At 39.8% G+C, this 13,789-nt stretch overlaps 1 protein-coding gene across 1 annotated transcript in view; it reads left to right on the forward strand.

Annotated features, from left to right (window-relative positions):
• Positions 1–13,789, forward strand: part of CPA6 (carboxypeptidase A6) — a 526,142-nt gene that overhangs the window by 354,967 nt on the left and 157,386 nt on the right. The window contains exons 5-6 of the mRNA XM_006860036.1: positions 3,136–3,237; positions 5,991–6,095. Of these exons, the coding sequence (XP_006860098.1) occupies positions 3,136–3,237; positions 5,991–6,095 (207 nt within the window). The remainder of the gene's footprint in view (positions 1–3,135; positions 3,238–5,990; positions 6,096–13,789) is intronic.

Below are 13,789 nucleotides of genomic sequence, written 5' to 3' on the forward strand. Positions count from 1 at the left end.
AGACATATTGTCAGGAGGGACCAGTTGCTGGAGAAGGATGTCATGTTTGGTAAGGTGGAGGGTCAGAGAAAAAGAGGAAGACCCCCAACGAGATGTATTGGCCAAGTGGCAGCATCGATGGACTCAAGCGTGACAACATTTGTGAGGTTGGCCCAGGATCTGGGGCAGTGTTTTGTTCTGCTCCGCATAAGGTTGCTATGAGTCAGTACCGACTCGATGGCACCTAACAACAACAACAACAACAACTATCGGTAAAGGCAGAAAATAAAGCATAACTTTGCTGTTGTGTTGTTACGTGCCTGCAAGGCAGCTCTGACTCAATACATACTTATGCTCAACAGAACAAAACACTGCCCTATCCTGAGCCATCCTCACAACCATTGTTAGGCTTGAGCCCATTGCTGCTGCCACTGTGCCAATCCATCTCATTGGGGGTCTTCCTCTTTTTGCTGACTCTCTACTTTAACTAGTCCTTTTACACAAACTAGTCTCTCCTGATGATACGTCCAAAGTATGAGAAACGAAGTCTCGCCATCCTGGCTTCTAAGGAGTACTCTGGCTGTACTTCTTCCAAAACAGATTTGTTTGTTCTTCTGGCAGTCCATGGTACTTCAATATTCTCCAGCACCATAACTCAAATGTACCAATTTTTCTACGGTCTTCCTTATTCATTGTCCAACTTTCACATGTATAAGAGGCTACTGAAAATACCATAGCTTGGGTCAGGCGCACCCTTAGTCCTCAAACTGACATCTTTGCTGTTGAACACTTTAGAGAGATTTTGTGTAGCAGATATGCTTAATATAATATGTCATTTGATTTCCTGACTGCTGCTTCCAAGAGTATTGATAGTGGATCCTAGCAAAAGAAGTCTTGCACAACTTCAATCTTTTCTCCATTTATCATGATGCTATTTTTTTGGTTCAGTGGTGAGGATACTTATTTTCTTTAAATTGAGGTACAATCCATACTGACTGCTGTGGACTTTGATCTCCATCAGTAAGTATTTTAAGACCTCTTTGCTTCAGCAAGCAAGATTCTATCATCTGCATATCATAGGTTGTTAATGAATGTTCCTCCAAGTCTGATGCCTTATTTTTCTTCAGATAATATAAATTCTTGGATTATTTGTTCAGCACACAGATTGAATAAGTATGGTGAAATGATACAATCCTGAGTCACCCCTTTCCTGATTTTAAATCAGTCCATATCCCTCTGTTCTGTCTGAATGATTGCTTCTTGGTCTATGTAGCATTTCCTCATGAACAAAATTAAGTGTTCTGGCATACCCATTCTTCACAATGTAACCCATAGATTGTCACGATCCACACAATCAAAAGCCTTTGCATATTCAATAAAGCATAGGTAAACATCTTTCTGGTATTCTTTGCTTTCAATCAAGATTCATCTGATGTCATCAATGATACTCATCATTCCATGTCCTCTTCTGAATCCATCTTGAACCCTGGCAGTTACCTGTAGCAGCAGTTGTTGAATTATCTTTAGCAAAATTTTACTTGCATGTGATCTTAATGATATTGTTCAATGATATATACATTCTATTGGGTCACCTCTCTTTGGGATATGGGCACAAATATGGATCTCTTCCAATCAGTTGGCAAGGTGACTGTCTTCCATATTTCTTGGGATACACGAGTGAGTGCTGCATTAGTTGGTTAAAATATTTCAATTTGCATTCCATCAATTCCTAGAGCCTTGTGCTTTGACTCTTGCGCAAATGCTACCTCTTAAATTACAAATGCTTTTTTAAACATTTTTTTTCCTGTTCAGTGCCATCAAAGAATGCAATTATACACATGGACCTCACCAGATGGAATACACAGGAATCAAATTAACTACTCTGTGGGTTAAGAAGATGAAAAAGCTCAATATCATCAGCCCAAACAGGGCCAGGTGCAGATAGGGAGCAGACCATCAGTGGCTTACATGCAAGTTCAGGCTGAAGCAGAAAAAAATTAAAACAAGTCCATGAGAGCCAAAATATATAACCTTGAACATATCCCACCTGAATTTAGAGACCACTTTAAGAACAGATGTGATGCATTAGACACTAAAAACTGGAGCCAGAAAGGAGTGGGATGGCATCAAGAACACCATCCATGAAGAAAGCAAAAGGTCATTTAAAAGACGGGAAAAAGGAACAGACCAAAATGGATGTCAGAAGAGACTCTGAAAGTTGCTTGACAGCATATATATAGCTAAAGCAAATGGAAGAAATGAAGGAGTAAAAGAGCTCAACAGAACATTTTGATGAGCAGCTTGAGAAGACAGAGTCAAGTAAAATGAAATGTGCAAAATCTGGAGTTAGAAAACTAAAAAGGAAAAATATACTCAGCATTTCTCAAGCTGAGAGAACTGAAGAAGAAATTCAGGATTCAACTTGAAATATTGAAGGATTGCATGGGCAAAATATTTAATGATGCAGAAAGCATCAAAAGAAGATGGAAGGAATACACAAAATTACCAAAAAGAAATGGCTGCTGTTCCACCATTTCTAGAGGTAGTGTATGATCAAGAACTGATGATACCGAAGGAAGAAGTCCAACCTGCACTAAAGGTATTTGAAATTCATCAAACAATATCATTAATATCACATGTAAGTAAGATTTTGCTGAAGATAATTCAGGGACCTGCCAGAAACTCAAACTGCATTCAGTAGAGAATTTTGAAATAGGGATATCATTGCTGATGTCAGATGGATCTTGGCTGAAATATGTTTACTTATACTTTGTTGCATTAGAGGCAATGATGGTGAGACTTCATCTCTCATACTTATAATATCAGGAGGGACCAGTCCCTAGAGAAGGAATTATGCTTGTTAAAACAGAGGGTCAGTGAAAAAGAGGAAGGCCCTTCAATGAGATTGATTGGCATAGAGTCAGTGGCAATGGACTCAAACATAGCAACAAGTGTGAGGCTGGTGCAGGACCAGGCATTGCGTCATTCTGTTGTGCATAAGGTTGCTATCATTTTGAACCAGCTCAATGGCTCCTAACAACAATAACAATAATGTATGCCCTTTTGAGTGCTGAGACCTACTGTTGTCATTTGGTTACCTCTTGTTCTCCTCCATTGTGAGAGAACCTGACATGGTTCATATTCATTTGCTTTTAGATTCAAAACTGGATGCATCAGCTGAATAAAACCCATTCAGGCCTCATTCAGATGTTCTCTATTGGAAAATCATATGAAGGAAGATCTCTTTTTGTTTTAAAGGTAAGAATAAATATATGTTCGATAAATAAAAAAAGTTTTTTAAACATTTATCATTTTCAACTTTGACTTATGAGGAAAATAATTGAAGTGGTTTTCACAGTCTCATATTTAGCATCATTTGATGTTTAAAGATAGTTTACCCTCAGGTATTTGAGCCATGTTAGTATTTGCCATTGAGTATTTCATAGAATACTGTTACTCCATCCATTGCCAGATTACTTGATGCTCTGAAACCATTTGTGACTTCAAAATTACTCATAAGTTAAGTGCTACTTAACTTGAAACATGCAAAACTATATGAATGTGTTAGAAGCTTTGTACCATATTCTATACCTTGACCCTGTATTATCTTCCAGCTACATTCCTATAACTCTCCATCCCTTCTCAGCTAAACTTCTGAAAACACCCCCCTATATTCTCTGTCTCTGCTTCCTCACTTCCTATTCAGATCTTCAACCGCTTAATTTTGCATGCCCCCCCCACACACACACACACAAAACTCTTGTAAATCTGCTCTTGCCAATGTCAACAATAATTCCGAGTTGTTTCTCTTCCTCCTCTCTCACGCTCTTCTCTCTCTGGTCGTACATTTGGGTCTCAGTTGTTGGCTCCTCTTCCCTTGTACTTTCTTTTTGTTGTATGCTCTGACTCATGGAGACCTTATCTTCAAAGAAATGAAACACTGCCCTGTCCTGTACCATATTCATGACCATCATTCTTCATATATCTTCAAGGCTCATTGTTGTTGCCATTGTGTCAGTCCATCTCACTGAGGGCTTCTCTCTCCTTTTCCCCTTGCTTAGCCGGCCCTCCACTTTACCAGACGTCTTTTCCTTGAGTGGAGGTAACTAATCCCCAGGACTCTATCCTCAATTCTCTTCTCACTCCATGGATCCTGTCTATGGGGTATATTTACCCTATGGTTTCAACAATCATCCCAGTCCTCTGTATCCAGTGGAGTCCACTGTACATCATTTTCTACTTGACATTTTCACAAAAGCTCCTCAGATTCAACATATTCAGCATTCCATGAATACTGTCCATACATGCATATTTACCCTATGGTTTCAACAATCAACCCAGTCCTTTGTATCCAGTGGAGTCCACTGTACATCATTGTCCACTTGACATTCTTACATGAATTTTCACAAAAGTTCCTCAGATTCAATGTATTCAACAGAAATTGTCTTTCTCTCCATAGCCTGATAACTTCCTCTAATCCACCACTATTCTACCAGCTCAGAAACAGAAACATCCTAAATTCTTCTCCTTTATATTAACCTCTACATTAAATCTACCACGAACACTGTTAATTATTTCTTCTAAACATCTTTTGGATCTGTACCAACCTATTGTCCCCACTTCCATAGCCATAATTTATCTCTGCCCTGCCCTCTACTCTCTCATCCCCTAATATTCATACACACATATACACAAGTCTTCCATTGAGATCCAGTAAAAAAGTCTCATCTCTTTTTTGTGGTATTCAGGACTTTATATGTCTTCTGTCTCTGATGAAGCTGCATCTGTCATTTTTTTCTCATACATTTATATTTTAGAAGCAGTTCCTCAAATACTCAGATTCCCTTCTAAGCTTGAAAAATATCTTCCTCCAACTTGTCTTCCAGGCAAGATTCAAGTCTTACTCAAGTAGCCAAGTGTTCTTTCCTGAGATGCCTTCTCTTACTCCACAGGAGGAAAAAACCTTATAACTCCTATGTTCCCTAATTACTCAGGCACATGCATATTATAATGACTGGTTGATTTATTGATTGATTGCATACCTGCCCTCACCACTAGCATATGTTTCTTGTGTTTTCATCTTTGAATCTCTAATGACAAGTACAATATCTAACATTAAAATAATATCTTAACAAATACTGCATCGTCTCACAAACATGAAGAGGCAAATGCACAGTTGCCAAAGTTTATTAGTAATTACCAGAGGATGGGAAGAGGAAGAAATGGGGAGTTATTCCTTAAGGAGTACTGAGTTTCTGATTAGGGGCATGAAAAGCATTTGAAAATGAATAGTGACGATGGTTGAACATGGTGAATATAATTAATGAAACTGAATTTATACTTTAAAATAGCTAAAATGGCAAATGTCGTGTTATAAATAACAAGAAACAAGAAAGGATGGCCACAATAAAAAAGGATATCCTAAAATATTAGGTTAATGAACTAATATATAATAAATGAATAAAAACTTGGCCTCCTGTTGTTTACTGGGTTTGAAACCAGGTTGTAAGCAATATTGATATCATAGGATTTGTAAAGAAAACGCTGTCACTTTAATCTAACAACCTTAGCTTATTATTTTAGATTTCCATTTTGTGCTATGATCAAATTTGACTGTATCATCCTATATAAAACATAGTTCTATCTTTAAGCCATCTCTTCCTTTAGGAGGGAGCAGGGGAAAGATAAATAAATGTTTATTTTAGCTTTTTACTTAACAGTCAGATTATAAAATGGAAAAGCAAGGTTATTTTAAAGATTTCCATTTTCCTTATCTATTTTCTTAGACTTGTAATTAGGGAAATAAATTTTTGTTTCTATATAAACAAGCCTGAAACTCCCCAAGGAGATAGGAAATCTCTTTGTCTTCTTTTATAGGTTACCACCCAATGAACCAAACTATAGATAAGAATTATAACTATACAAATAAACTAAAAGTGTATTGAATTATACTGGTCAGTGAATCCAAAATAAAAGCATGAATAGGTTACTATAAATACTCTTGTTTTCAGCTGGGCAGAAGATCTCGAGCTTACAAAAGAGCTGTTTGGATAGACTGTGGTATTCATGCAAGAGAATGGATCAGTCCTGCCTTTTGTCAATGGTTTATAAAAGAAGTAAGTACAAATGAAACCCTTTACACAGCTACTCAGTGCTTCTCATGTGTTTTTATCTTGCTCAAGAAGGAATGTGAAGCCGGTGATACCTGAGAGAATGATTAACGTCGGGATTATGTGAGCAGCTTTCTTGAGTGTACAAATGTCCCACTATGCCTAGTACAATTCAGTCTCGCTTTTACTTGAGTGATAAGAATGAACAAGCTTGATTAAAAGGAAAGAACCCAAAGAGACTTTATAAATTTGGGACAAATTAAGAACCAACCTTAGCCACTCTTAGACATCAAGGCATAAAAGAAGCTAAAAACCTAGTTTGTGATATTCCATGGCAGTTTTTAATATGGTATTCAGCTCAAAAAGTCTACCTCTCTTAGCATCCCCCTCAAAATTATTTCTCCTATGCTCACAATAAGAAGCTGAGCAAGTGATTTGTGTATTATAAACTCCTGATGGTGGTAGTGGTTATGTGGCATGGAGTCGGTTCTAAACTCCTGATAAGGGTCTGTAATTTAAATGCCAAAGACCTTAGGCATTTATGGATTAATTTTCCTCACATTCAGTTATTTTTCAGTGACCCTAATGGTTGACCTTAATCTCAGAAGCAGGTTGATGAAGGGGCCCTGGTAGCATAGTGGATTACAAGTTGGACTAATAACCGCAAAGTCAGTAGTTCAAATCTACCAGCCTCTATGAGGGAGAAAGATGAGGCTTTCTGTTTCCATCAAGATGTATAGCCTCAGAAACCCTATACAGGGCTGCTGTGAGTTGAAAGTGACTTCATGGCACACAACCACCACCATCAATGGAAAGTAGAAGGATGAATGGAAACTTTGGTACATATGCACAATGGAACACTATGCAACATTGAAGAATCACAAGTTGGACTGATAACTACAAGGTCAGTAGTGCATATCTACCAGCCACTCTGTGAGAGAAAGATGAGGCTTTCTGCTCCCGTAAAGATTTACAGCCTCAGAAACGATAGAGAGGTTCCTGTGAGTCGGACCCAATTTGGAGGCATACAACCACCACCAATGGTTGTTAAACTCAGTTAGTTCTCATTTTCTAGAAGCTGCAGGGGAATCATGAGCCCTCTGAGGTCAGTGTATGGAGTGGATCCCTGTCACCAGTGACCCACCTTCTTAATAAGAGGGTGCTTCAAAAAGTACATGGAAATTTTCCTTTACCTTTTCATTCCATTTTTCCATGAATTTTTTGAAGCCTCCTCATATGTTCTGATATTTCTTTACTGTTTGTCAAAAATACAGTAACTTTTGTAATTTTTCTTTTTCTTTTAACTTTGGCTTCTTAATTTAGAAAAAGAAAGAGAGAAAAGGCCTTGAAAAAAACTTGTAGTACTGGTAATGAAAATGAAGGAGACAAAAGAAGTGAAGATTCATACCCAGAAAAATAATATCAAATTTCTTTAGCCCTGTACTTATAGAAAATCATTGTTGTTGTTGTTAACTGCCATTGAGTCGGTTCCAACCCATAGCAAACCTGTATAGGGTTTCCAAGGAGCGATCGGTCAGCTTGAACCACCAACCTTGCAGTTCAAACCAACTTTACAGCCCAGCATGTTAACTCATAGTGCCACACCAGGACTCCAGAGCATCAGTAGGATATTTGAATATTTCAGCTAGATTGTGCTGTGTTTCATGGAGGAATGACATGTCTAGTGGGATTCGTGATTTTGAGGACTCTGCCAGATCTGGTAAAATATCCTTCATAAATGTTAAAAATGTTTTAAATTTGTCAAATCTGCCTCTCTTCCACTATCAAACCCACTAAATAATCCTTAATTTTTATTAATATTATTTAATAAAATGCAAATTATTCCCACTCAATATATTAAGTAATTCGTTTCCTCTTAAAACACAATTTTATCTCACCATACCAAATGCAAAAGCTAATAAAAATTGGGCAGTGTAGTATAAGCACTGGACTGCTAACCACAGGGTGGGCAGTTCACATCCACCAGCTGCTCCTTGGAAACCCTATACATGCTTGCAGTGAGTCAGAACTGACTCAACAACACTTAGCAACCACAACAATTATGCTATATCTAAGGAACCCTCGTAGTGCAATGATTAAGTACTCTGCTGCTAACCCAAAAGTTGGTGATTCAACCCCATCCAGTGGTTCCATGAAGGAAAGACCTAGCAATCCACTTCAGGAAAGATTAAGTCCAAAACCAAACCCTCTGCCTTCAAGTCAATTCCAACATGTAACAACGCTATGAGACAGAGTAGAACAGCTCCATGGGGCTTCCAAGGTTGAAATCTTTACAAAAGCAGACTGTTACATCTTTTCCCATGAAACAGTTGGTGGGTTCAAACTGTCAACCTTTTTGGTAACAGTCAAGCATTTTAACCACTCCATCACGAGGGCTTCTCCAAAAAGATTACAGCTAAGAAGACTCTAGGGGGCAGTTCTACTCTGACACATGGGGTCATTATGAGTTGGAATAGTCTTGAGGGCACCAGACTGTGAATCACAAGTTCAGCAGTTTGAGTCCGCCAGCTGTTCCGCATGTTAAAGATGAGTCTTTCTGATCCTGGGAAGATTTAAAGCCTCAGAAACCCTATGCAGATTTGCTATAAGATGGAACTGACTAGACAACACTTAACAACAACAAATTAACAATGAATATATAACAATCTATTGTCTTCTATTTCAAGTAGAATATGGTTAAGTACTGAATTTCTATTATTTATAAAATATGGTCCTGTGTTTACTGAAATGAAGACATAAGAGTGTATCACCCACAGAATTGGAGAAAAATATGGAACAAAATGCAAAATAAAAATAAATTTTAAAATGACTGGGTTTACTGGTCAGACAGAGACTTCTAGAACCCCTGGAAATATAGCTTTAGTCATTTTGCCTATTTGGAAATTTCAGAAACAATGTGGAGGCTTTTCTATCCAATGTTTTCTTAAATCCCATCAAGTGGCTAGATGGGACCATACAAATAAGGTGCACAGGACTCTAAGGCTGGGGTTGGTTACTTTTGTCATCCTGCTAGGTTTAAAAGGAGCCATCTCAGAAGCAGGGACATAGGATCCCAGAACCATCAAGAAAAAAGAGCAAGAGCAGAGCATGAGACCCTTACCTGGAAAGCAGTGACAGCATAGGCTGGGGCAGAGATGGCAGCATGGATTGACAAAGTAGCTTTGGGCTTCCCTGACCATGGACTAAGGAAAGCTGTGTGCTGACAGGAAGGAAGTAGGCTTACAGAATGTGCCCTTTGGGCATTCACAGACTGCCTAAAAGAGCTTTGTTAACAGTTGCCCTAGCAGGGCAGAGGACAAGTGACCACATGGCTGAGAAGATGAAGATAAGAGTGAGGCATACTCACAGTACCTCAGAGAAGAGACATTCCTGGCTGGAAAATTGCTTCATACTGAGTTGTTTCTGATCCTGAATCATAACCTGTTCACTTCTCTAGTAAATGCCCTAATTGTAAGCATTGTTATGAGTTCTATGTGGCCATCGCCATGGATTACCAAACACAGATGTGAAGCAGAGTATTGTGGGAGGGATGGTTGGTGTCCAAATAAGGTAAAGAAGTCTGTAGGGTGGAAGCTATAGGTTCTGCACTGGACTAAGAACTGCAAGGTCAGCAGTTCAAATCCACCAGCTATTCCTCAGAAACTCTGCACAGGATTGCTATGAGTCAGAACTAACTTGATGGTACTTAACAACAACAACAACAGGGTGGAGGCATGTTTGACCTTCACTTCACAGAAAACTGCCTTGGACTGGCTTTGAATTTGATTTTCCTTCCCCCTACTGAAGGCAGTAGCGTAGTGGTTATGGATCTGGCTGCGAACCACAAGGTCAGCAGTTCAAAACTACCAGCTGTTCCGCAGGAGAAAGATGAGGCTTTCTGCTCCCGTAAAGATTTACAGCCTTGGAAACTCTATTCAAGGTCACTATGGGTGGGAACTGACTGGATGGCATTTAATACCAGCAACACTGTAGGCAGAGGAAGTCAGGCATGGGCCCCATATGGTTCTTGCAGTAATGAACTCAATTTTGAGGCAAGCAATAGACAGGTCTATAAGGGGAACTATAACACTAGGGGGAGTCCTGGTGTGGCACTGTGTGTTAATGCACCAGACCGCAAAGCCGTTTGAACTGCAAGGTCACCAGCTGCTCCTTGGAAACCCTATACAGGGGTCGCTATGGGTCAGAATCAACTCCATGACACTTAACAACAACAACAACATAACATTAGGGAGGTATGCACACCTTAGAATAATCAACCTTTTGAGAACAAAAGGGCAGCATTTATTCAAGCACAAAATACAAGGGATTAAGAAAGAAGATAGGAATGGAAATAGGAAACACAGGTAGGAAGTAATGTAAGTGACCTTACATTGTGGGGCTTGCAAACAATGACATACAACAAAATATGTATGAGTTGTTGAATGGAAAATTGATCTGCTCTATAAACCTTCACCCAATTCACAATGAGAAGTAAAAAAGGAATATAAAAGGATGTATCACCCAAACACTCTAGCTTTTAAAGTTTTACTTCACCCTCCACATCAGCAACTTCTTTTTAGCACTTAAATTTGTCTTAACTCTTCATGTGGTTATTGTCTGTCTCTTCCTGCACCAACTCTAAAGACAGAGACTCAGTGTGTTGTTCACTCTCAAATCCCTAGCACCTAGTAGGTGTTCCGATATTTGTTCATGAATGGGAATAATGTGAATCCAGTGGTAGTTACCTAGAAAGACTTATTGGTGATAAGTGTAAAACTACCTTATAAGATATAAATGGCACCATCTGGATTTTTGCAGTACATGACAAGTACAATCATACAGAGCAGTCCTACAACCTGATCTAAATTTCTCAGGAAGAGAAAGACACATAGCCATAGGGTAAAGAAGAGGTATATACAATGGCTACCAACAGAGGTTAGCTGAGCTTGGAGCAAAAGCAATTAAAATCAAGCTCCATTTACCCAAAGATGAGTGTGGAAAGGTTCCTGCTTCCTCCTGCACCAGACCCTCATCACATGTGCAGACAGACCCGTCACCTCAGTGCCTCTGATTCCCTCTGTACGCCTCCCTCACTCTCTAGTTATGATTGATAATTGCCCCTCCACTTTACCAGTTACATTTCCCATCTGAGTTGAGGCAACAGCCAGAAGTGAATTAAAGGGATGTCTGAGACAGTTGCTGTAAAGATGCACAGTCTTGGAAACCCTATATAGGGCTACCGTGAGTCAGAATTGACTTAACAGCAATGGATTTAGAAGTCACTCACCCCAGTGTTTTTGTGACACTAATGGGGCTGCCAAGATGTGACCACCCAAAAACAGCAGGCACTGAAGCGTGTCAAAATTCACACATTACACACTTGTAAGAAATGTCCTTGTCTTGTTTTGAAGCTCTCATTTCTATAAATGGTGGCATGAGTTGCTGGTGAAATGAGGGTATCAAGAGTTTAAGTAATCTTAAACCTGTCAAGCAATGGTCCGTCATATCTTTCACAATAATGCAGACCTTTTGTTAAACCTCTTTCTCTCAGGTAAGGCAAGAGGTAGCTGGTCCAAGTAGGGGCTCCAGTGTCCTTGCCAAAGTTTACATCCCCTTTTGTACCAGAACTGGATCCTGGGCTTACAATTCATTTAATTTCCATCTGCAACAGTAGTGAGGCTGGCCCAGGATCAAGCAGTGTTTCGTTCTGCTGTGCATAAGATCGTTATGGGTCGGTACCAACTCGATGGCACCTAATGACAACAACAACAACCCTCTGGAAGGCACTAGAACTTCTGTCTTCTCTCTCTGCTTCATAGGAGCCCAAGAGATCCAGGGTATCACTTCCAGCACCCCTTCTGCTGAAAAATACCACATTGCCATTGGCCCTCAGCTATGTTTGCCCCTATGTTGGCACAGAGGTGTTATGTGAAGTAATGTCCTTCCAGATATACACGTGGTGGTGATGGTGGTGGTTATGTGCCATAGAGTCAATTCTGACTCATAGATACCCTGCATCTGAGGCTGTAAAATCTTTACAGAAGCAGAAAGCCTCATCTTTCTCCTGCGGAGCAGCTGGTAGTTTTGAACTACTGACCTTGAGGTCAGCAGCCCAACTTGTAACCACTATGCTACCAGAGCTCTAACACATGGTAAACAAGATTTAAGTTCCTTTTTCTTGCAGCATTTACCTCAAACTATTAGTTGTTTCTACCACCTCTTCGGCCCCAAGAGAAGGGGATGGTATCAAAAGCCAAAACTTTGGCTTTCTTATGTTTGCTTTCTTTATTTTTGTGTGTGCCTTTCCAAAAACTTATTAGCTTAAGACAACAAACATGAATTGTCTCATAGTTTCTGTGGGTTAGGAATTGAGGCGTCACTTAGCCGGGTTCCTCTGGCTCAGGTTCCCTCACAAGTCTGCTAAAGCTAAGCTATTGCTGGGACTATGTCATATCAAAGATCAGCTAGAGAAGGATCTGATTTCAGGCTCCCTCAAAGGGTTATTGGCAGGTCTCAGATCCCATCTACCTGCAAAATAGAAGCTTCAATAACCTTGTCACATGGGTCTCTCCACAGGGCAGCTTACCTGGCCTCCCTCTGAGAAGATGATAGAGACTGAGAACTGAGAATAGGCTACTGATAGAAAACACAGTCACTTTGTAACCTAATCTCAGATGTGCCGTTCCATCCTTTTGCTATATTCTATTGGAGTCCTGGTTAGTGCTGTGGGTTAATGAGTTGGACTGCAAAGTCAGTATGAACCACAAGATCCGTGGTTCAAGCTCACCAGCTGCTCCTTAGAAACCCTATACAGGGTCACTATGGGTTGGAATCGACTCGACGGCACTTAACAACAACATTAGGCACATAGGAGTCAGACAGACCTGGGTTGGAATGTGAATTCTGCCACTTACTGGCTGTGTGGTCTCGGTGGACAAGTCACTTGACCTCTTTAACCCTCAACAAAATGAGAGTACAGGCACTCCCCAGGTTACAAAACAGATCAGTTCCTGTGTGTAAGAAGTTGTAGCTTAGTCAGAACAGGTGCATACGGTTCTTATTTAGCCTTATTTTAGTGGAAAAGCTTGAAATCCTTCCAGTGATTTAAAAGCTCCACATGCAACAAGTGAAAGTAATTGTGATGAAGAATCTGTTGCAAGTAAGGATTGGTTCAATTGTTTCTAAAGGAGGGTAATTTTACATGACATCAAAGTGGGGCTTTGAAACCTCAGTGACCCCAATCAAAGATGGAGACTAGTCACACCACTTTGAATGTGTGTGGCTTTCCACAGACCTATCAATAATTTAGGAATCCTGATATGGTGCTGTGGGATACACCATTGGACCTCAAGGTTGGTTTGAACCACAGGGTCGGCAGTTCAGACTCACCAGCCGCTCCTTGGAAACCTTATACAGAGTCACTATGAGTTGGAACCAACTCAATGGCACTTAACAACAATAATCAGTCATTTAATCTCACACATCAGTCTCCTAAAAGGACTCACTATACCTCTTCCAAATTTCCCATCCTAGGGCTTCAACCCCCAATTTGTTCTATTTCAGATACTGTGATGAATCTCACCCAAAGTGAAAAAATTCAGGTCTGTTCCTGTTTCTGCTCATGGGCTATGATAGAATTAGTCCAAAGCTTTGCATTAAAAGGCTATATAAGGAGTTCTTGTAGCGTAGTGGGTATGAAT

Source organism: Chrysochloris asiatica, unplaced genomic scaffold (assembly GCF_000296735.1).
Source record: "Chrysochloris asiatica unplaced genomic scaffold, ChrAsi1.0 scaffold00036, whole genome shotgun sequence".
In the NCBI taxonomy this organism is placed as follows: Eukaryota; Metazoa; Chordata; class Mammalia; order Afrosoricida; family Chrysochloridae; genus Chrysochloris; species Chrysochloris asiatica.